This window comes from Betta splendens, chromosome 13, assembly GCF_900634795.4.
Source record: "Betta splendens chromosome 13, fBetSpl5.4, whole genome shotgun sequence".
NCBI lineage: Eukaryota > Metazoa > Chordata > Actinopteri > Anabantiformes > Osphronemidae > Betta > Betta splendens.
The window spans coordinates 7,735,620-7,754,933 of record NC_040893.2 but is presented as its reverse complement, the minus strand read 5'-3'; the positions used below and the strand labels follow the sequence as shown (position 1 = coordinate 7,754,933).

The following is a 19,314-nucleotide window of genomic DNA, read 5'->3' as shown; positions in this document are numbered from 1 at the left end:
TGAAGGGTTCACAAACTTCTATTCAATAGAAATTATTTTATTTAAATGAATTTTAAACAGACGTTGAGCATATATTTTAAAGTTCCGAAGACAGCAAGTGAATGGAAAAATGATTCCTCAAAAAAAAAAAAAAAAAATAAAGCCCATTATAAACCACGGAAATGAAGTGGACTAAAGTATTTTCAAATGCAGAGCAGAGCAAGAAGATGGAAAAAACAGAAAGCTAATAAAAAATTGTATAAAAGTGGTCGGGCTGAATCAAGCCCACAGCCACACAGTGAATATACTTTTCCATTATGGGATGATGGAGATAATGTCTGTAAATTTCCTTCATCTTATTCTGCAGATCTTATCTTTTTTGTAAGCAACCTTCAAATATGGCTGTCATAAATCGGGTTTTCTAGTTTGTCCAGTTTGTTGCAGAATGCAGGAACTAATACTGTAACCGCTGAAGTTCTCTCCCTTTTAATAAACGCAATGCACGTAGGTCGTTATGCAAATTCTACCTTTTGTAAAAGCCAACACTTAATTGCTCGTGTTTGTTCTGGCATTATTTGCACTAACACAAAACATTAGACGCACCAGACATTTGCATCCTGTTGGAGGCCTTGTCTGGCTGAACAAACACAAACACACTGTTTTGCAAAGGTATTAGTCGTTGCACAGAAAATTATTTTATACATTCCCAAAGCATCCCAAAGCTTTCCCCTGCATATTAATTTATTGGTCACTCCAGTGATTTAATAGCCTTTGTGGGCCAATCACGTGGTACAGCAGCGTCGTTACAAAACAAGTAGGTTAGTGGTATTAAACGCTGCACAGCGCTGTCGCTCCACAGGCGCATTCACGGTCTGCTCGACTGGCGGAGAATGGGAGAGAGCGCAGAGCGGCGGAGGGAGGGAGGGAGAGAGGAGGAGGAACTACTGGTGGAAAAAAGTTAAAGTAAAAATGGCTTCCTTGTCTTTGGAGTCTACAGAACAATCTGAGAACAGCCCAGAGGAGCCAACGAAAGCGGACTCCACGCAAGAGCAGGACGCGCTCCACATTTCGGAACAATTACTCCAAAGTTTCCAAAGGTCGGCTCTGAGTTTTTCCACTGACCAAGTATCATGTCTGTGCGAGGCCCTCCTGCAGGCGGGCAATGTGGATCGCCTGTGGAGATTTCTCTCCACCATACCTCCTTCGTCCGAGTTGCTACGTGGCAACGAGACCCTGCTGAAGGCCCAGGCGCTGGTGGCCTTCCACCGGGAGCAGTTCAAGGACCTGTACGCCATCCTGGAGAGCCACGACTTCCACCCCTCCAACCATGGGTTCCTGCAGGACCTGTACCTGAAAGCCCGCTACAAGGAGGCGGAGAGGTCCCGGGGCCGCAGCCTGGGCGCCGTGGACAAGTACCGGCTCAGGAAGAAGTTCCCTCTGCCCAAGACCATCTGGGACGGGGAGGAGACCGTGTACTGCTTCAAGGAGAAGTCCCGCAACGCGCTGAAGGAGTGCTACAAGAGCAACAGGTACCCGACTCCGGACGAGAAGAAAAACCTGGCCAAAGCCACCGGACTGTCCCTCACACAGGTCAGCAACTGGTTCAAGAACCGCCGGCAGCGAGACCGGACCCCGTCCGGAACCCACAGCAAAAGGCAGGTCCACTTATTGTACTCGTATAATGGCTGGGTTCCGTTTTGTGTTGTGTACGAACCGTAAAGATCAGGTCTGAGGAGCAAGTAGACAAACGGCAGGGAGGCAGCTGCTTATGGAAGAAGATGGACAGGGGGCGACTTTTGACAGCAGTGAAGCCTCACGGGTCCGAGGCCGAGAGCGTGTTGCTTTGTTATGAAATGTGAGATCCGGGCTCCACCGGAGACTCAGGTTTCCCGACACAAAAGCAGAGTGACCGAGGCTCCAGGGAACGGGAAGGTGGGGCGAGATGGCAGTTTACGGCAACTGTTTTACCAGGCGGTGTGTGTGTGTGTGTGTGTGTGTGTGTGGAGGAGGGGGGCAAATGTGAAGAGACAAGAGAAAACACAGCCTGCTTATCTTATCAAACCTGAGGGTTTCTGGTGGTCTGGCACACGGCCGTGTGTGCGTGTGTGTGTGTGTGTGCGTGTGTGTGTGTGTGCGCGCGCCCGTCATACAGGTCATGAAAGAGTTTCTGGGTAATTGATTTCACATTGTTTTCTAAACCGCTCCAGCTGAACATGTTTTTACCCAAACTCTTAAGGTTTCACGGAGGGTCAAGCGAAGATTTTACTCAGCTGTTACTCAGTTTCACACATGTATTTCTTCCTGCTGCCTCTGCTGATGCCACGCTCAAGCTAATAAACCAATCACAATGCACTATGTGTTGACTAATATACACACAATCCCCTTGTCCTTCAGTGAGTCTGATGGGAACCACAGCACCGAGGACGAGGCGAGCGCCATGGACGACAGCCCTGACAAAGCGGACGATGCCGCCGGCCCCACGGCTCCCATCATCTCTCTGTCCGCCGTCCCCTGCAGCACGGGGGGCCAGCTCATCCTCAACGGCTCCGGCGGCTTCCTCACGGCCTCCCAGCCGCTGCTGCTCAATGGGAGCTCTCTGATCTCCGGGGCGGGAGCCGGCGTCATAATCAACGGGCTGAACTTGGGCGACTGCCAGACGGTCACCCTGAGTCCTGTCGCCGCCAGCGCGCCCCTGATACTCAACGGGGCCCAGGTAATAAGCAAAGCGGACGTCGGGTGCGAAGCCCCCGGGTCGGAGCAGGCGGTGTCGCCGATGGAGGCCAAAGCTGTCGTCCTCGGCGCCAACAACGCACCGGCGTCCAGCCCTTCGCCCGTCGTCCCTCTTTCTCTACAAGCCAAAGCGGAGGATGACTTCATCACTGTGCCCGAGTCAGAAAGCGGCAGCCAGAAAACCTCCTCCTCCTCTTCATCTCTATCCTCCTCTTCGCCAACTCTGCCCTCCCCAACCAGCCTCCCTTCGCTGGTGTTAACCCAAAGCACCCAGGAGCCGCCTGCAGGCGTGATGATGACCCGCTCGGCCGTGCCTCTGTCCAGTCAGCCGGGGGACTACGTCGTCTTGGCCTCTGCCAGCTCCCACGTGAACCCCTCCAGCCCCATGGTCTCCGCCAGCAGCGCCACCCCGCAGGTCTTCTCTCTGCCGCAGGTTGTGCCTTCCATCCAGGGTATCCCAGTATCCCAGCTGGTGCAGCACTCCTCGGGAGCCCAGGTGTCCCAGTGCCCTCAGTTAGTACCAGTATCGCCAGCTCCCCAGTTCCACAGCCCCCACACGGCGAATGCAGACGGCAGAGCGGCTCAGGGTCTGCCTGAAGGCGGCCGTCAGCCGCCACAGCAGCAGGAGGGCCTCGCCGTGAGCCCCACGCCCGGGGGCAAAGTCCAAGCCGCGCAGGTCATCTCCATCTCCTCCCCAACGTTCCCCCCGTTCCCCCAGTCCAAAGGCGCAGCAGCAACGCAGTTGGTCCCGCTCTCCGTGCCCCAGCTGGTGCCCGTGTCCTCCATCCAGACGCCCTCCACCGCTCCCTTCCCTCAGGTTGTGCCGGCCGGGCCCCTGTCCGCCGCCTCCGCCGCGCTGCCCCTGCAGATCCTGACGTCGGCCCCGGCGGCGGCGCCGGCCTCGCCGGGTCCTCTCAGGATCAACCAGCTGAGGCCCGTCCAGGGTGTGGCCCCTCCGCCCAGCGTGGCCCCCGGTGTTCGGCTCCTCAACTCTGGAATCATCCAGCTGCCCTCTGCTGCTCCAGGTACAGCCGGTAGACACAGGCCAAAATGTTAGTGTTATAGGAAGTGAATGATGTCACACTTTGTTTGTAGGTAATCTCCTCCTTGGTGGAAGCCCTTACCTGAGTGTCCAGCAAGGAAAGCTGGTTCTGGCCATCCCAGCGGGAATTCAACTCACCTGTGTGCCCCTGAAGCCGGTCCCTGACGCTGCACCCATGCCTGGTAATGGAGCGAACCCGGTTCTGGCCTCCTCCCCCCCTCCCATAGCCCACCCGCCTTCAGCCACCTCAGGCCCGACCTCAGGCCCGACCTCAGGCCCGACCCCCGGCGTCCTCGCGTCGTCTCCTTTGAACTTTATCAGCTCGTACTGTGCTCCGGAGACCGTGACTGCATCCAGCCAGCCCCCCGCCGTCCCCTCCCCCATCGCCCTGGAGCCTGCGGTCACCCCCTCGACCGTGAGCTCGCTCGCTCCAGAGAGCATGCTCACCCTCAGTCCCGCGTACGGCGGCGTGACGCCCACCGGCCAGCTGTCCCAGCCGGCGTGGAGCCCCATGCCCCTCTCCACGTCAGCCAGTCTAACTCTGTTCGATGCCCGCGCTAAGGGGGACCTCCCAGTGGACCCGGCCTTGTTAGGCCTACCTGGAGGCGTGTCGTTGCTTCTGGGAAGCCCCTCTCCAGAGCAGGATGTGGAGGCCGGCTCACCTCTGGGGAATCCTGAGGAGATGGACGGGGACTCCAAGATTCTCGCTCAGCTGCAGTCCGTCCCTGTGGACGAGGAGCTGGGCCTGTAGTCTGTCACAGCTCCAAAGGAAAAAAAAGGAAGAAGCACACAGTGGGTTACTGTTTGCATGTCAGACCTCCAAGAACTGTTTAGCTTTTATCAGCTACTATTGAAATCAACCATCTCAGTAGTTTTTACTCATGAAGCAGTTTTAATCAGAGCATGAAACAGATTTGCCCACTTTGCCCAGTTACACGTCCTGGTGTTGAACTCTGTGCGTCAGAGTTTATGGCAAAGTGTCAAATCATGTAATTGTTTCATTTAAAGTTTGCATTTCTTGACAAACTGAACATATTATTTTACCATCACTCCAGGACAGGTTGAGTTTCATCTAAGGTTACAGAGAAACAACCCTGAGGAAAAAGACCACGGTATTTGATGTTATTACTCCATGTTACTGAAGTCTGGCTTTAAACGTGCAGCCCACCTTCCTCAGATCGCCTTCTGCAGCTTTCAGGTTGGAATCCAAATCCAAAAGTCCTCCCATAGGAAATCAGAGGGGTTTGTGCTCTATGCAATGCATGTTCTGTACGTGATAGGACACTACGTGGCGCAGTAGCCGAGTCACGAAGCTCGAACGTGTGGGAGACGATAAAACGCTTCCAAATGAAGCGTGACCATGCTTTTACACTAAAGGTTTGCTGTGATCCCACTAAGTGCTTTCAGACGCATCCAGAGTTTCTGTTTGCTGATTTTGACAAGTGCCTTATTTTATTTGTATTTTATGCAGAGGTCCTATTTACCCCAATGTTTGATGATTCACGTTCCCGGGCTCCGCTGGATCTCCAGTGGAAACGCAGCGGGGCCGTTGTGGTTGCATGGTTATAGTTCTGTGTCTCCTGTTTGTATATTTTGCACATTTCGTTCACACGATGTTTACGCCGCGCCGCCGTGTTAGGCCAGTGGTTGCTTCATATTCCGCTTGGACCGTTCCCGTCTTTTCTCATTTGGATGCGTGACAGAATAATAAAAAAGGGTCTATGAGCGTTCCACTGTCATATCACAGGCAGCCGTCAACCTTTGGCCAATTATGGTACATAGTAATAGTAATACACTTCATTGTCTCTTCAAGTTACAATAATGGCCTTGTGTTTTTTATTATTATGTTTGTCTGTTTTGTACATTTAATCTATTTAAACCATGTATCAATTTGTGTCTATCAACACCAAGTGAAACAAGTGGAATCCTCATGACTCATGCTGATAGGAAATATTTAAAGGTTTCCTTCCCTTCTGCAAACTGAGGTTCGGCAGCCTCACAGGTATTAATCAAGTGTGATGGGAGACAGGTCATTTGCAAATGGGTCTGTTCTGTAGTCTGTGAGTAGTTTATTAAATGGCGTGGACAAATCCAGTTTTTTAATGTTTTGATTCGATGTGTGTAAAGGGAATTGTAAACCTTGGTCGCTTTCATTTGTTTGTATGAGCCATTTCTTACCAAAGTGTGATGCTGACATTAAAGCGTGGGGGGGCCTGTGCACATTCGTACCCCCCACATTCACTTGTAGATTTGTTGGGATTTGTTTTTGCTCTCCTGCCAAACCTGTTCTCACACGACTCCACCATTTAACCAAAGATAACCTATCATAGTTTTGAAAGGGATTGTTTGTGTCTGTTGTTCCTTTTGTTTTTTTGTATTCAAATGCATTCTATTTTTTATATTACATGATATTTTAATAAACTACATTTACAAAGAGTGTCCTCGTGCATCACGTGTCGGAACTGTGAATTATTTGTTAGCAAGAGGCTTCGTCTGCAGTGTTTGTTTCTAATTTGACATGAAAATTCTATTCAAATGTTTTTTCTCCTTGTATTGTTCTCAACTCCCAAATGTGTGTCTGTGTTTTCACTAGAGCAGGAGGGATATACGTTGTGTTGGCACAACCCTGCTGGAGTCAGGTTACGTGTGTTGATGGAGCCGGGACATCGCGACGAGTAAAGGTAGACATACGCGCACGCTTGCTTAGTTCTCCTCCATCGGATGAGCCTCAGATGCTCCTCCAGCCGCAACCTGAAGGAGTTTGTCAGCGAATACTCACAGGCGTTCATCAAACGTCCACTTCTGCTTTTCCAGGCACCGACCTGGTCCCACAATGATCTTCACGACAGAGCAGGTGGCTTGTGTGTGCGAGGTCCTGCTGCAGAGTGGGTGCATGGATCGCCTGGCTGGCTTCCTCCGCACTCTCCCTCCGCTCTCCCCCTCCTCCTCCTCCTCCTCCTTCTCTCCGTGCCTTTGGGAGCTGGAGAGCGTTCTGAAGGCTAAAGCGGCGGTGGCCTTTCACCGGGGGTGCTTCTCTGACCTCTACACCCTGCTCCAGGGCTTCCCTTTCTCGCCGCGCAGCCAGCCGCTGCTGCAGCAGCTGTGGCTCCGAGCGCACTACACCGAGGCGGAGAGGCAGCGGGGCCGGCCCCTGGGGGCCGTGGGCAAGTACCGCATCAGGAGAAAGTTCCCTCTACCACACACCATCTGGGATGGAGAGGAGACCAGCTACTGCTTCAAAGTAAGTTACTACATTGATACACACAATTCTTGTATTACTGCCGAATATTTTGTGCTGCACATAATACTGTGAAATATACAAGAAAATAACTGGAACCTTGACTCAGTACATTCTGCTGCTTAATGCCTTCTGAGTCTGGATCCAGAGTTGGAGGTTGAGGGCTGTGCCAGAGACCCATACGGCCGTTTCCCTGAAGCTCAGCTGTCCACATTGTTCCACGTGCACAGGAAAAGTCGCGGAGCGTCCTGCGGGAGTGGTACCGCCTGAAGCCTTATCCCTCCACACGGGAGAAGCGGGAGCTCGCGGCGGCCACAGGCCTGACGACCACACAGGTCAGCAACTGGTTCAAGAACCGCCGGCAGAGGGACCGGACGGCCGACAGCAGCAGGTCAGTAGAACTGCAATGATCCCCATGTGAAAGCAACGTTAACGTCCAAATTTGAACCTCTGTACGAGGTTCTGTATCTGTTATAGCACAGACCTTCTCTCATTCTCTATAATGGGCCATCTTGTGGTTGAAATGGGGTATGAAATAACTCTCACACGTGGTCCGAGTCATGTGCGTGATGCTCCTCATCTCTTCCTTCAGCTTCGTTCCAGCTGGAGGAGTCTCAGGACGCAACCTGTCGCCTCCACGCAGCCCCCAGTACTGGTGCCCCCCGCCCCTCTCACACTCGCCACCTCCACTGCGTCACATTAGCTGAAGCCTCCTCTGAGTCCCCACTTTGAATTGTTCATTTGTGGCTCCTGTTTCTTCTTTGATTGCTTTTTGTGCCTTTGCAAGTAAATTTTATTATAAGAGCATGGTTTGCACAATGAATTCAACGCACAGAGAACACCACACAAAGGTCATTGAAATCAAGCATCACAAGGTTGAATGTACTGTAAGTCAACAAACCAGTTCATCAGAGTCTTTGTTTTTCTTACACCCAATTAGACACAAAGACCTTTTTAAAGCGCAGGTTCTTCAGCTTGTTTAACGGATTAAAGGGTGGGGCGAAGATGGCAACGCGTTCAGTGTTTAGGACTTACATATTGCATTAAATTCAAAAAACAATAAAATTTAAACTGAACAAAAACTCAGAGTGCAGTGTAGCCATATAATGCAGATATCAATAATAACAGCAGGCTAGAAGGCTGAGGGGGTCCTGACTCGAGCATTATTATGTTCAAACATAGTCCATCATTGCAAAGGCATTAGTGCATTTTAATTATATTAACGGTGTAAATACTGGATAAAGTTGCAATTGTTCACAGGAATGAAGCTAAAAAGATTTTTGAGTGCTTTTGGATTCACAGTCATTGTTTTCTAGCTGCTCCTCACGTACCATGAGTCAGTACAGTGTCATTTTAATTGAGATTTCACATGTGGATAAAGGTCTGTAACGCTTCCATCCCTTGAAACCAAGAAGGCTCAACAGTCCTGCAGGAACTGTGGCTACATTCAGCTCAGTTCATTTTGTTTCACCAGGCTCTTGCTCTTGTGCATCTTCATCACCGACTTATGTGATCTTCGGCTGCTTCTCCCACAAATATCCACGTGGGTTCACTTTCAGAAGCCCAAGTATTCGGCCAGAAACACAGCCATGATCTTAGTCAGGTTCTCTACAGTGGGCCGATGCATGTTCTCCTCCGTGTCGTCCAACGTGTGCCAGAACTGTGGGAAGGGAGTGGTGATGACGTGGAGCACAGGAACCCCTGCATGTGTGTGGGAGGAAGAGAGGACCACATCATGTGTCATACACACACTTAATAATTAACATGTGGATTGATATTAATGATAACTGAATATGTGAATCATTGTTTTGAAATGACAGGACTTAAGTCAAGTAAGATATATTTCTAACAACAAACACTCAGGTAGAAGAAATCCCCATCTGACTGTCCATGCTCACCTTTGTGGAGGAACGGAATGTGATCATCCTGGACAGGTCCAAAGTATACATCCTTCCTAAAATATGTCTGTTCTGAGGGGTGAGACGTCAGAAGGCCCTGTCGATGGAGTCTCTTCTCTGTGAATGAGGGGTGAAGACAGTGTGAGGTCATGCTACGGGGGGGGGGGGTTTAAGTATTTCTAAAGCAGTAGAAGTGTTTACCTGCTGCGATCAGACGGTCAAACCAGCGGGCCGTGTTGTCAAAGTGGTTCGCAATCAGGGGATCGGGACCACCGAGCAGGTCCAGCAGCACCAGGAGGTCCTACAGAGAGTGTCTACAATGGTTACCAGCTGCAAGGATTTCAAAAAACCACAGAATGCACAGAATGTTTTGCAATAAGGGGGTGTTTAGATGCCAAAGTGTTTAACTTGGTGCTTTTACAGTAACCTAATAGAAGATTGGGTTCGTACGAAAGGCTGACGCAAATATGTAGCTTAAATGCTGGGACCTGCTGATATGGCCCTGGTCATACGTCATTTAGAGTGTGACTGGTTAAAAACGAAAAATGAGCACGGAAGACGTGCATTTCTGTACACAGCAAATACAGGTTCCTCACCACGGCCTGGATCATGGTGGAGCCTGCGGGATGGGGTGTGTTGGCCATGCGCTCAGCCAGGTGACGGGAGCCGTACAGCGAGTCTGTAGCCGTCCACTCCTCAAACGACTCCTCGCCGTCAAAGAACACAAGCTGCAGAGACACTGGAAGTTTCTGGGAGCAAAAGCGAATAAAGAGATGAAGCGGCAACTGTGGTCGGCTTCTCTGCAGTGGCGTCGCAGTGTGTACACGTGTGTGTGTATTTCTGTGGTAACTACATAAATCAGACAGATACTGCTTTCTACAAAAGACTGCTGAACTGAAAATAGGGCTGTGGAGTCAGCATTTCTTACTTATACTGCAGCCCTGGAGGCAAATGGACAAAACAGGAGTGTAAAAAAAAAGGGAGAAAATACTCTTCCAAGATGCAGACAAGTAAAAAAAACAACAGAAAACTAATCCATCTATCAGCACATTATCTGACTCGCTGTGTCATAACGAGGACCAGTTCGAACCTGCAGTTTAAATGTTCGGAGCTGTGCATCCAGGGAAGTGGCAAGCTCCAGGATCATCGCACAGGGCACTGCGGAGTCACTTGCTCCCAGAAACACTTTCTCTGGGGCCCGGGGGTCTGGAGGCAGGGCTTTGGAGTCGTAGTGGCAGGCCAGGAGCAGCCTCCGAGGGGCAGACGGTTCCAGAGTGGCAATGACGTTGGTGAAGGTGACCTGGCCACGCGGCGTCGAAGACTGGAAGGAGTCGAGGTCTACAGACCAGCCAGCAGACAGTGACGACAGCGTGGAGGTGATGTGCTGAAGAAAATTAGCCATGGTTAGACATGGTGAATGAAAGAGAATGATGATAATGAGAAACCTAATACAAACCTGTCGCACAGCCAGGCTGCCTTGTGTCCCTGGGAGCCTCTGTATGAGAATGGGCCTGAGGTATGTTTCCCACAAACGAGTCCCATCCACCTGAGACGCCAGACGGCGGATTTGGGCAGGAAAGCACTTGCTGGGTTTATGGGACCACTGAAGGAGATACGAAAGGATCAATACAGATACTGTATAAATTAAGGAGAAATCGGTCTAGATGTTGAATCCTTTATTTACCTAAAAGTCTTTCTCTTACTGTTTAATCCCTGTACACTGACTTTTCAACAGGGATCTGCCAGTAACTCCAGATTCTTGACCTGGTGCCACTAAAGTTTTTCTCTTTTCCTCTTTTCCCTTCTTGCTCTAGTTCAAAGACATGCAGCTAGATTAACTGCTGACTCTAAATTCGCTTACAGCCTCATGATTCTCAACAGGAAAAAAAGTTAAGGATATGGATGGATTTTATTTTGTGAGGGAGGAGCAACCAGTTGGTTAATTATTCTGTAACTATTTTCAAAGTTCTATCCACCAAATATTTAGAAATGCTGCTTGTTTTTTCCTGAAGCAAGAAAACTAAGGAAGAGCTGGCAGTTATTCAGTAAGTATTGACAGAAAACATCAAAACTTAGGCATCAGTGCTGAAGTGGCCGACATGATTTGTTAACATATGTATTCACTGCTTTACCTTGTCCCTTTGAGGGAACACACAATGGCAATATTCTAGAATGACGCTTGACTAATTTTATCCATACATTATATCATATACATATATACATTATAACACTGTTATAAATCACCAGATGCTCATAATGGAGGTAATGTGACCAATCACTGTACCTGTCAGCTCCAGACAACACAACGGTTCAGATGGTGGTTTCCTCTCACCTTGTCTTTGGTCAGATCCACTACTGGCATGTGGTTCGCAGGTCCACCGCTGGTGTCATTGGACATGTAGACTCCCAGCACCACCGCCAGCACCAGGACTCCGATGAGACACAGCAGCAGTACCCGGGCTCGGGGCATCCGAACCCGGTCGCAGCCGGGTAAGGACGTGCTGCCATTGCTCTGCTGCAGGGGTTTGTACCGCCGACTGGACCTGGACATGACCGGAGATACAGAGGCTCTGTAATGTCGCCCAGTCAGTCACAGCGGCTACGTGTACAAACTGGGAGGTCCGACTGGGAAGTCGAGGACGACGCAAAACTGCAGCAGACTCGGAGAAGACAGGCTGTTTGACAGGACGACGGTCACATTTACAACACGGCAGAGTCCTGTTTTTAACATAGCGGTCCGCTCTTGGCTTCTACGAGTCCGTCGTTCGTGGTCCCAGCCCTCGTTGCGGCTGAAGCAGCCCGCATCTCTGTAGATATGAGCGACTTCTGATCAAGTAAATCCAGAAAACACAAACATTAAGACCCTGAGAACGGATTCGTCTGATTTGTCTTTAGCTAAGTTTGGTCGTTTAGCGACATACAACCATCCAGTCACAACTACTGATAAGAAATGATGCAACAGATTGATCAGGTTAAAAACCGGTCACGACTTATCTAATGAAGATATTCACATATAAGTGCACTAAATTTTATCATTTACGTTTACTGCAAAGACTCGTCACCTATGGAGTGGCGTTAACTTCCTCTACGTTTTAATGGTGATTAACAAACCAGCTCAGCAGTACAGTACCGCCCCCACTGACCGGAAGACAAACTGCAATGTGTTTATGTAAATATTTTTCGTTTAAAACAATTATGAGATCAGAAAAAAATATTTAGGCAATGTTAAAATCAAATAATCCCGTCAGTCATTTTGGGTTGATGGTTTTCTTTGTACATGATAAAATTTACATTTAGGGTACTATGTTACAATTCTCAGCATTTTTGTAATACACAAAACGTGTAAAGCCCACTCATGTCACAACAACTAAACTTCAAATGTGACACTGAACTATATTTTAACCAAGCTTTAAAATGTTTTACATAGCACCTACAGCTGGATCATTTCATCATTCTGCTATTTCCATTACAAGTTTGCTTAAAAGTAATGTTTAGCCTTAAGAAATGAAGGATTGCTCAAGTTAAGGATGGCACGATATGTATGAATAGAGAATGGAATTTACATGTGAGAGATAATCATTATACCTCCCGAAACTAGTCGGAACAAAACAGTGTTAAGTGACCTATTTCCCATCCCGCCAGATTTGAAGAAGGGAACAGGAAGATGGGATTTATAACTCTCTGATTGGACACCTGATATGTTGGCCCGTTTTTTCTCGTTACTGATTGGTCTAAACGCCTTTCAATCGCAGTTCTGGCTGGTGACGCCTTCCGTACAAATACTTGGTTAGCGGGTCTTTTTGGACTCATTCGCGCTTTCTCTGGTGGCTCTGGACGGAGTTCGTGTTGAAACCAAGGGGAGGTTGAATTTGTAGTTGGAAGCTCCTGCCTTTTCTGGAGACGAGTACCATCACTCTGTGCCAGCATGCATGTGGTCAAGCGAGGTAAGACGTTTTCGTAATGACACTCGGGCCTCGGCTAGCTTAAGTGCTACCGCGGTAGTAAAGTGGACCTGTCAGTAATTAAACTAGTCCCTTTCGGTTCATAGCTTCCGTACTGAGTATAAGTGTTGTATAACACAACTGCAACGTATACGCTAAGATGGAGTTAGCTTAAGTTAGCTAGTATGTAAGCTTGCAGTTAGTTAGCAGTTGTGACATTACAGCGTACTAAACCAGTCTGTCAGTGTTCTGGAGGAGTATCAGTTTAACCAATAACTTAACGTCGATCAACGCTGATCACGTTCAAGTGATTCTGTTAATTCTAAACGTGTATTTCTTCGCCCGTGTGCTGCTTCTAGGTCCCATCGTAGTTAGTGTTTGTGGGCTCAGCCATCGTCTTTTGTCATGGTTGGCGCCAAAAGCGGGTGTTGGTGTCACGTCTGGACCTCAGCTGAAAAAATGCTAATTAGCCTCCCTTTACAAACAGTAATGTTAGCAATGTTTTAAATTGTAACGTTACTGGCAATTGTTTAAATGTCGGTAAAGACTGGAGCAGACCTGCGTAATAAGAATAAGTCAATCGTCACAGCACATTGGATTAGGACATAATATTCAGTGACTGATTCTTTGATAGTGTGGAACGTTAACCCCCATGTGTCTCTTTCTTAGACGGACGCCAAGAGCGCGTCATGTTCGACAAAATCACCTCACGCGTCCAGAAGCTTTGCTATGGGCTGAACTCCGAGTTTGTGGACCCGGCCCAGATCACGATGAAGGTGATCCAGGGTCTGTATAGCGGAGTCACCACAGTGGAACTGGACACCCTGGCAGCAGAGATCGCCGCCACGCTCACCACGAAACACCCCGACTACGCCATCCTCGCAGCACGTATCGCCGTGTCCAACCTGCACAAAGAGACGAAAAAGGTGTTCAGCGACGTGATGGAGGACCTGTACAACTACGTTAACCCTCTGAATCGGCGCCATTCTCCCATGATCTCCAAGGAGACCCTCGACATTGTCCTTGAGAACAAAGACCGCCTCAACTCGGCCATCATTTTCGACAGAGATTTCTCCTACAACTTCTTTGGTTTCAAGACGCTCGAGAGGTCGTACCTGTTGAAGATCAATGGCAAAGTGGCGGAGCGGCCACAGCACATGCTTATGAGGGTGGCCGTTGGCATCCATGGATTGGACATCGATGCAGCCATTGAGACCTACAACCTGCTGTCAGAGAAATGGTTCACCCACGCCTCTCCTACGCTCTTCAATGCGGGGACTAACCGGCCACAGCTGTCCAGCTGCTTCCTGCTCGCCATGAAGGACGACAGCATCGAAGGCATTTACGACACGCTCAAGCAGTGTGCCCTCATCTCCAAGTCGGCTGGAGGAATCGGCGTGGCGGTGAGCTGCATCAGATCGACAGGGAGCTACATCGCGGGAACCAATGGAAATTCCAACGGGCTGGTCCCCATGCTGAGGGTTTACAACAACACGGCGCGCTATGTCGACCAGGGTGGGAACAAGAGACCGGGCGCCTTCGCCATGTACCTGGAGCCCTGGCATTTTGATGTGTTTGACTTCCTGGAGCTGAAGAAGAACACAGGAAAGGAGGAACAGAGAGCCAGAGACCTGTTCTATGCCCTGTGGATACCTGACTTGTTTATGAAGAGAGTGGAGAGCAACCAGGACTGGTCCCTGATGTGTCCCAACGAGTGCCCGGGCCTGGACGAGTGCTGGGGAGAGGAGTTTGAGGCGCTCTACACCAAATATGAGAAGGAGGGCAGGGTCAAGAGAGTAGTGAAGGCTCAGCAGGTATGGTACGCCATCATTGAGTCCCAGACAGAAACTGGCACTCCATACATGTTGTACAAGGATGCCTGCAACAGGAAGAGCAACCAGCAGAACCTGGGCACCATCAAATGCAGCAACCTCTGCACAGAAATTGTTGAATACACCGACAAAGACGAGGTAGCGGTCTGTAATCTGGCTTCCATTGCCCTCAACATGTACGTCACCCCTGAGAGGACTTATGACTTTAAAAAACTTGCAGATGTGACCAAAGTCATCGTCAAAAACTTGAACAAGATTATAGACATTAACTATTATCCTGTACCTGAGGCTGAAAAGTCCAATAAGCGTCACAGGCCAATAGGAATCGGGGTCCAGGGTTTGGCAGATGCCTTCATCCTCATGCGCTATCCCTTTGAAAGCCCTGAAGCTCAGCTGCTGAACACCCAGATCTTTGAGACGATCTACTACGCTGCTCTGGAGGCCAGCTGCGACCTTGCTGCGGAGTTCGGCCCTTACGAGACCTATGAAGGCTCCCCAGTCAGCAGGGGCATCCTCCAGTACGACATGTGGGGGAAGACTCCCACCGAGCTGCAGGACTGGAAGCTGCTGAAGGAGAAGATTTCCAAGCACGGCATAAGGAACAGTCTGCTGCTGGCCCCGATGCCCACGGCCTCCACCGCCCAGATCCTGGGCAACAATGAGTCCATCGAAGCCTACACCAGCAACATCTACACGCGCAGGGTGCTCTCTGGGGAGTTCCAGATCGTCAACCCTCATTTGCTCAAAGACCTGACTGAGAGGGGGATGTGGAATGAGGAGATGAAGAACAAGCTGATAGCTCACAATGGATCTATCCAGGTTAAATATCACACAAATTAAATCTCTTGAACTAAATAGTTAATTAACATGGTCTCACTTAAGTAAACATTTGGTACATCACTTTTGCTTTTTGCTGTCTTTTTATTTTGCATTTTTTCATCACTCCATCATTTAAAAATAAATTAGGTGCCTACCATTGTCATAATTGAGCAATTCATGACCACTGAAGGAATAGAACCAGGGTCCACCTTTTTTTTGCTTATTTTTATTACCAAATGTACAAAATGGTCTAATGTAAGATTTCTGTTTTCTTTTTTTCTCAAAAGGATATTGCTGATATTCCAGATGACGTCAAGCAGCTCTACAAAACAGTGTGGGAAATCTCCCAGAAGACCGTGCTCAAAATGGCTGCCGATCGTGGCGCCTTCATCGACCAGAGCCAGTCCTTGAACATCCACATCGCAGAGCCAAACTATGGCAAACTGACCAGCATGCACTTCTTTGGCTGGAAACAGGTGAGTTCTGTAGGATCATAACACACTAACGATGGTGAGGGCAGTGTGTTAAAGCTGATGTTCATTCACCAGGGCCTGAAGACGGGCATGTATTACCTAAGGACGAAACCCGCTGCGAATCCCATCCAGTTCACCCTGAACAAGGAGAAGCTGAAGGAGGTGCAGCATACCAAAGCTTCAGAGGAGGACATCAAAGAGCGAAACACTGCAGCCATGGTTTGTTCCCTGGAGAACAGAGATGAGTGCCTCATGTGTGGATCCTGAACATGTCCCCTCACTAACTGCACTGCTAAACATCCCACATCAGTGAGCTGTGAAGCCCAATGTTCTAACTGCTTCAGCTCACGAACGTGACTGTTCTTGTGCAATGTACAGAAATAAGTTTATTAAAATGACAAAAGTACTTAATGCCTTTTATTTAGTTTTGTTATTGGAAAATAAAAGGCTTTTTGATATGAAAGTTGCTTCAAGGTGTTTGTCATAAATTAAACTAGCTTGTCTCATTTGAAAATATTAATGTATCAATATATCTTAAAGCTTCAGGTAAAATGTTTACGCAAAGTACCAAATTTTTTACAGCTCAATTTTCTAACACTTGTAAGTGGTAAAAATGTCAAGACAAATCAAATGTTCTGATATTTTTAATAGATTTTTTATAAAATAATGGAAACATAATTTACAGGTTTAACTATACAAGTTATTACAACCCAAAGAAAATGTTCAACCAGAACAGTTTGTCAGTGCATCACGTACCCCTGCCACACGCAGATGGCACCGACACACGGGAAACATGCCACAAAATGAAAAATAATAAAAAGGAACCATAAAAATCAGCTTTGAACACAGGTCAGAAAACATAGTACCCTCTCTTTGCTATTGTCTGCAACAGTGGCCAATATGTTGAAAAATAAATTATCAAAATATTTAACATCTAAAAAAACAAAGTTATACAATATTACCATTAACTTTAATAATGGATTATTGATTTGTTCAACAGGGATCATAGTGTGGGCTATAAATAGCTTAGAGTTATACATAACATGAACAAAATTAAGATATATATATTTATATATAAATTCTTTCCCCCTTTACATAAGCAAACTAAAGCTAAAGACTTATGGATACCAAAATCACAGTAATGCCTATAAGATGCACAAATGAAGTACTAATGTCTGAGTCAGTTAGAGGAGTAGATCTGAACCCAAATAGAATTTGGGTTCAGATCTATTCAGGTACTGGTACCAGACTTACAGGACAATAATTATGGAATCATGAAAATAGAGGTTTTCTGTCTAGTTCAGTCAAAAATCAACATAATATCTACGGTATCAGTGAAAGAGTGTTTTTGATTGTAGGAATATCAAACTTACAGAAAACCAACTGAGAAACCGTTTCAAAAACAGTGTGCATTGATTTGCCTACAAGAACAACAATACGTTCAGAAATATTAAAGGGAAAATTCCAATGATTTGAACCGATGTCTATAGTCTCACAGTACAGTGCACCACACCTAACTGATGGTATAGTGGCATTAACAGCATGTTGGGAAACCTGAGGGAGCTGTTTCAGTCTGACCGGGGAGGAGACCTCCTCCTGCACAGGAGCATCTACCACAATTAACTCTCAACTCAAACAGGAAGAAGACGTTCACCCTCTGCAGGGATGTATTTGTCCATTTAGTACCAGCATACAAAAATCACACATTTTTGTATGAAAAATAGATTTTCACAAAGCAAGCTGGCAGTAGAAACAGTCTCGTTTGTCAAAGGACACGTGGACACGACACATCCTCCCATACGACCGGCAGACTGGTCCAGTTTCTGTGTAGTGGAGGAAGTACAGTATGTGTACAGCAGTGTGCTCAGATCACTGCTGATTTAGTGTCTTGTGATTAAGTGATGCAATGGAGGAATTAGACATGCTGGAAAATGGCCGAGGCTTAAAGGAGGAGACTGATGCCGCTCTCACATGCAGCTGGAGACGCATTCCAGTGTGGCCATTTTGAACGGTCACCATCGCATGGCCCAGTTTTGAAGGAGCTAGTGAGGGGGATCTAAGCGGTCTGCAGTTCTCCTGATGATGTTGCATAGTGGTATCAGTCTTCTCATCTATGTCTGTAAGAACCTGCCAAAATATCCAACTGCTGCTTTAGACACTGTGGAGACGACGATATGTTAATGTACTGAGATGATGACTAAGGTGAAGCAGGGCTGAACAGTGAAAAGTATATTGAAAACACTACATGAGAGGCATGATGCTGCAATACATCACTGAGGTTTCGACCATTCACACTGTGTTGATGGCTTATTTCACATCTGTGGGCTGCAGCTCATCCATGTAAACGGAAGGAAGAAACATACCGAGCTCCACGTTACAGTAAACTAGTTTGTTCGTCGTCTAGTGTTTGTCCTGACAAACCGTCACAATCAGACGCCCACACTCACACAAAAGGGCAAAAGAATGCATCGTAGTTTGTGCAATGCTTCTGAGAGTTTGCTGTACCACCAGTTACACACACACACACACACACGCACGCACGCACGCACGCACGCACGCACGCACGCACACACACACACACCTCTTTAGTACAACTGTTATGTAATATCAGTACAATATAGATAATGTTGTTACTTAAAATGTACCACACAGGCGTCTACTACAGCACCACGTCTGTAGAGCCTCCATCACCTCCAAAGCATTCTGGGATGTGCAGTCTGTGATCATCGGTCTGTTTTTGGCTGATTCACTGCAGGAACAGTATTAGGCCTCTCCAGGTGATGTAGTATTCTATGCACAAATATATAAGACAGTCTGGCTTCAGTTTATAAAAATAAGCAGGCTCAGACAGAGGAGCGAGGGGGTCTCTGCTCCGCGTGGGGGGCGCCTTAAAAAAATCACGTTCCTGCTGTATCTGGTTTAAGGCAGTCTCGTGGGAGCTGAGCATGGTAACACCGTCGTGACCACAGCCTCAAAGAAGATCCTTTCTCTCGCTCGTCCTTCTGCCTGAATCTGGCTCCACGTCCATCACTCCCTCTTCGAGTTAGCTTCGTGCGTTAAGGAGTGGGCCTCGTGGTCGCCTCCGGCCTTGCCGATGTTGGTGAAGAGCATGCTGAACTTGCGCAGCTGCTCGCTGGCGGTGTGGCTTTCCTCCTGCAGGCGCTGGTTGTTCTCCCTCAGGTTGGCCATCTCTGCGAGCAGAACCACTTTGTCCTTCTTCTCCTGGTGAACAAAGAGAGGAACAGAAAAGGATCTTGTAGGGTGGATTGTTATGTTTTTATGGTATCGCGCCATGCTATAGAATAGAGTTTAACATCAATGATACATCATTTCCCTATTGAATTGTTGGAAACAAAAAAGAA

At 48.0% G+C, this 19,314-nt stretch overlaps 5 protein-coding genes across 9 annotated transcripts in view; 3 read left to right on the top strand and 2 right to left on the bottom strand.

The window, feature by feature from the left end:
• Positions 1–828: 828 nt before the first annotated feature.
• six5 (SIX homeobox 5) lies at positions 829–5,895 on the top strand. 2 transcript variants are annotated; one of them, XM_055514015.1, is made up of 3 exons: positions 829–1,638; positions 2,378–3,734; positions 3,805–5,895. In XM_055514015.1, the coding sequence occupies exons 1-3, from the start codon at positions 949–951 to the stop codon at positions 4,500–4,502; spliced, it is 2,745 nt and encodes a 914-aa protein (XP_055369990.1). In that variant the 5' UTR covers positions 829–948; the 3' UTR covers positions 4,503–5,895. The 2 variants fall into 2 exon arrangements, with proteins under 2 accessions (XP_055369990.1, XP_029027444.1); XM_029171611.2 differs by having other exon boundaries at positions 830–1,634; positions 2,374–3,734.
• A 181-nt stretch (positions 5,896–6,076) lies between these two features.
• six9 (SIX homeobox 9) lies at positions 6,077–8,071 on the top strand. 2 transcript variants are annotated; one of them, XM_029171671.3, is made up of 4 exons: positions 6,077–6,432; positions 6,566–6,992; positions 7,220–7,380; positions 7,582–8,071. In XM_029171671.3, exons 2-4 carry the CDS (start codon positions 6,585–6,587, stop codon positions 7,694–7,696), a joined length of 684 nt encoding a protein of 227 aa, XP_029027504.1. In that variant the 5' UTR covers positions 6,077–6,432; positions 6,566–6,584; the 3' UTR covers positions 7,697–8,071. The 2 variants fall into 2 exon arrangements, with proteins under 2 accessions (XP_029027504.1, XP_040929284.1); XM_041073350.2 differs by lacking the exon at positions 6,077–6,432 and having other exon boundaries at positions 6,439–6,992.
• Positions 8,072–8,178: 107 nt separating this feature from the next.
• Positions 8,179–11,992, bottom strand: qpctla (glutaminyl-peptide cyclotransferase-like a). The gene is made up of 7 exons (XM_029171670.3): positions 11,220–11,992; positions 10,344–10,490; positions 9,978–10,271; positions 9,484–9,636; positions 9,089–9,188; positions 8,888–9,004; positions 8,179–8,690 (listed from the first exon to the last, which is right to left on the bottom strand). Exons 1-7 carry the CDS (start codon positions 11,436–11,438, stop codon positions 8,545–8,547), a joined length of 1,176 nt encoding a protein of 391 aa, XP_029027503.1. The 5' UTR covers positions 11,439–11,992; the 3' UTR covers positions 8,179–8,544.
• A 656-nt stretch (positions 11,993–12,648) lies between these two features.
• On the top strand, positions 12,649–16,415 carry LOC114868225 (ribonucleoside-diphosphate reductase large subunit). Its single transcript, XM_029171669.3, has 4 exons — positions 12,649–12,831; positions 13,498–15,479; positions 15,767–15,955; positions 16,028–16,415. The coding sequence occupies exons 1-4, from the start codon at positions 12,813–12,815 to the stop codon at positions 16,217–16,219; spliced, it is 2,382 nt and encodes a 793-aa protein (XP_029027502.1). The 5' UTR covers positions 12,649–12,812; the 3' UTR covers positions 16,220–16,415.
• A 165-nt stretch (positions 16,416–16,580) lies between these two features.
• The window catches only part of sipa1l3 (signal-induced proliferation-associated 1 like 3), a 47,636-nt gene continuing 44,902 nt past the window's right edge, over positions 16,581–19,314 (bottom strand). For all 3 annotated transcript variants that reach the window (XM_029171020.3, XM_029171023.3, XM_029171021.3), the window contains exon 24: positions 16,581–19,174. In XM_029171020.3, coding sequence (XP_029026853.1) covers positions 18,980–19,174 — 195 coding nt within the window. In that variant the 3' untranslated portion in view covers positions 16,581–18,979. The remainder of the gene's footprint in view (positions 19,175–19,314) is intronic.

What these genes read in the sequence shown, in the direction of transcription:
- qpctla (XM_029171670.3), bottom strand. Translation starts at nt 11,438, where the DNA reads ATGTCCAGGTCCAGTCGGCGGTACAAACCCCTGCAGCAGAGCAATGGC. An exon ending in TGGATCTGACCAAAGACAAG is followed by an intron (nt 10,491 to 11,219) that starts GTGAGAGGAAAC and finishes TATCTCCTTCAG; the next exon opens with TGGTCCCATAAACCCAGCAA. An exon ending in TCCGAACATTTAAACTGCAG is followed by an intron (nt 9,637 to 9,977) that starts GTTCGAACTGGT and finishes TTTTGCTCCCAG; the next exon opens with AAACTTCCAGTGTCTCTGCA.
- LOC114868225 (XM_029171669.3), top strand. An exon ending in CTCACAATGGATCTATCCAG is followed by an intron (nt 15,480 to 15,766) that starts GTTAAATATCAC and finishes TTTTCTCAAAAG; the next exon opens with GATATTGCTGATATTCCAGA. An exon ending in ACTTCTTTGGCTGGAAACAG is followed by an intron (nt 15,956 to 16,027) that starts GTGAGTTCTGTA and finishes TTCATTCACCAG; the next exon opens with GGCCTGAAGACGGGCATGTA.
- six9 (XM_029171671.3), top strand. Translation starts at nt 6,585, where the DNA reads ATGATCTTCACGACAGAGCAGGTGGCTTGTGTGTGCGAGGTCCTGCTG. An exon ending in AGACCAGCTACTGCTTCAAA is followed by an intron (nt 6,993 to 7,219) that starts GTAAGTTACTAC and finishes CCACGTGCACAG; the next exon opens with GAAAAGTCGCGGAGCGTCCT. An exon ending in CGGACGGCCGACAGCAGCAG is followed by an intron (nt 7,381 to 7,581) that starts GTCAGTAGAACT and finishes CTCTTCCTTCAG; the next exon opens with CTTCGTTCCAGCTGGAGGAG.
- six5 (XM_055514015.1), top strand. Translation starts at nt 949, where the DNA reads ATGGCTTCCTTGTCTTTGGAGTCTACAGAACAATCTGAGAACAGCCCA. An exon ending in GAACCCACAGCAAAAGGCAG is followed by an intron (nt 1,639 to 2,377) that starts GTCCACTTATTG and finishes TCCTTCAGTGAG; the next exon opens with TCTGATGGGAACCACAGCAC. An exon ending in GCTGCCCTCTGCTGCTCCAG is followed by an intron (nt 3,735 to 3,804) that starts GTACAGCCGGTA and finishes CTTTGTTTGTAG; the next exon opens with GTAATCTCCTCCTTGGTGGA.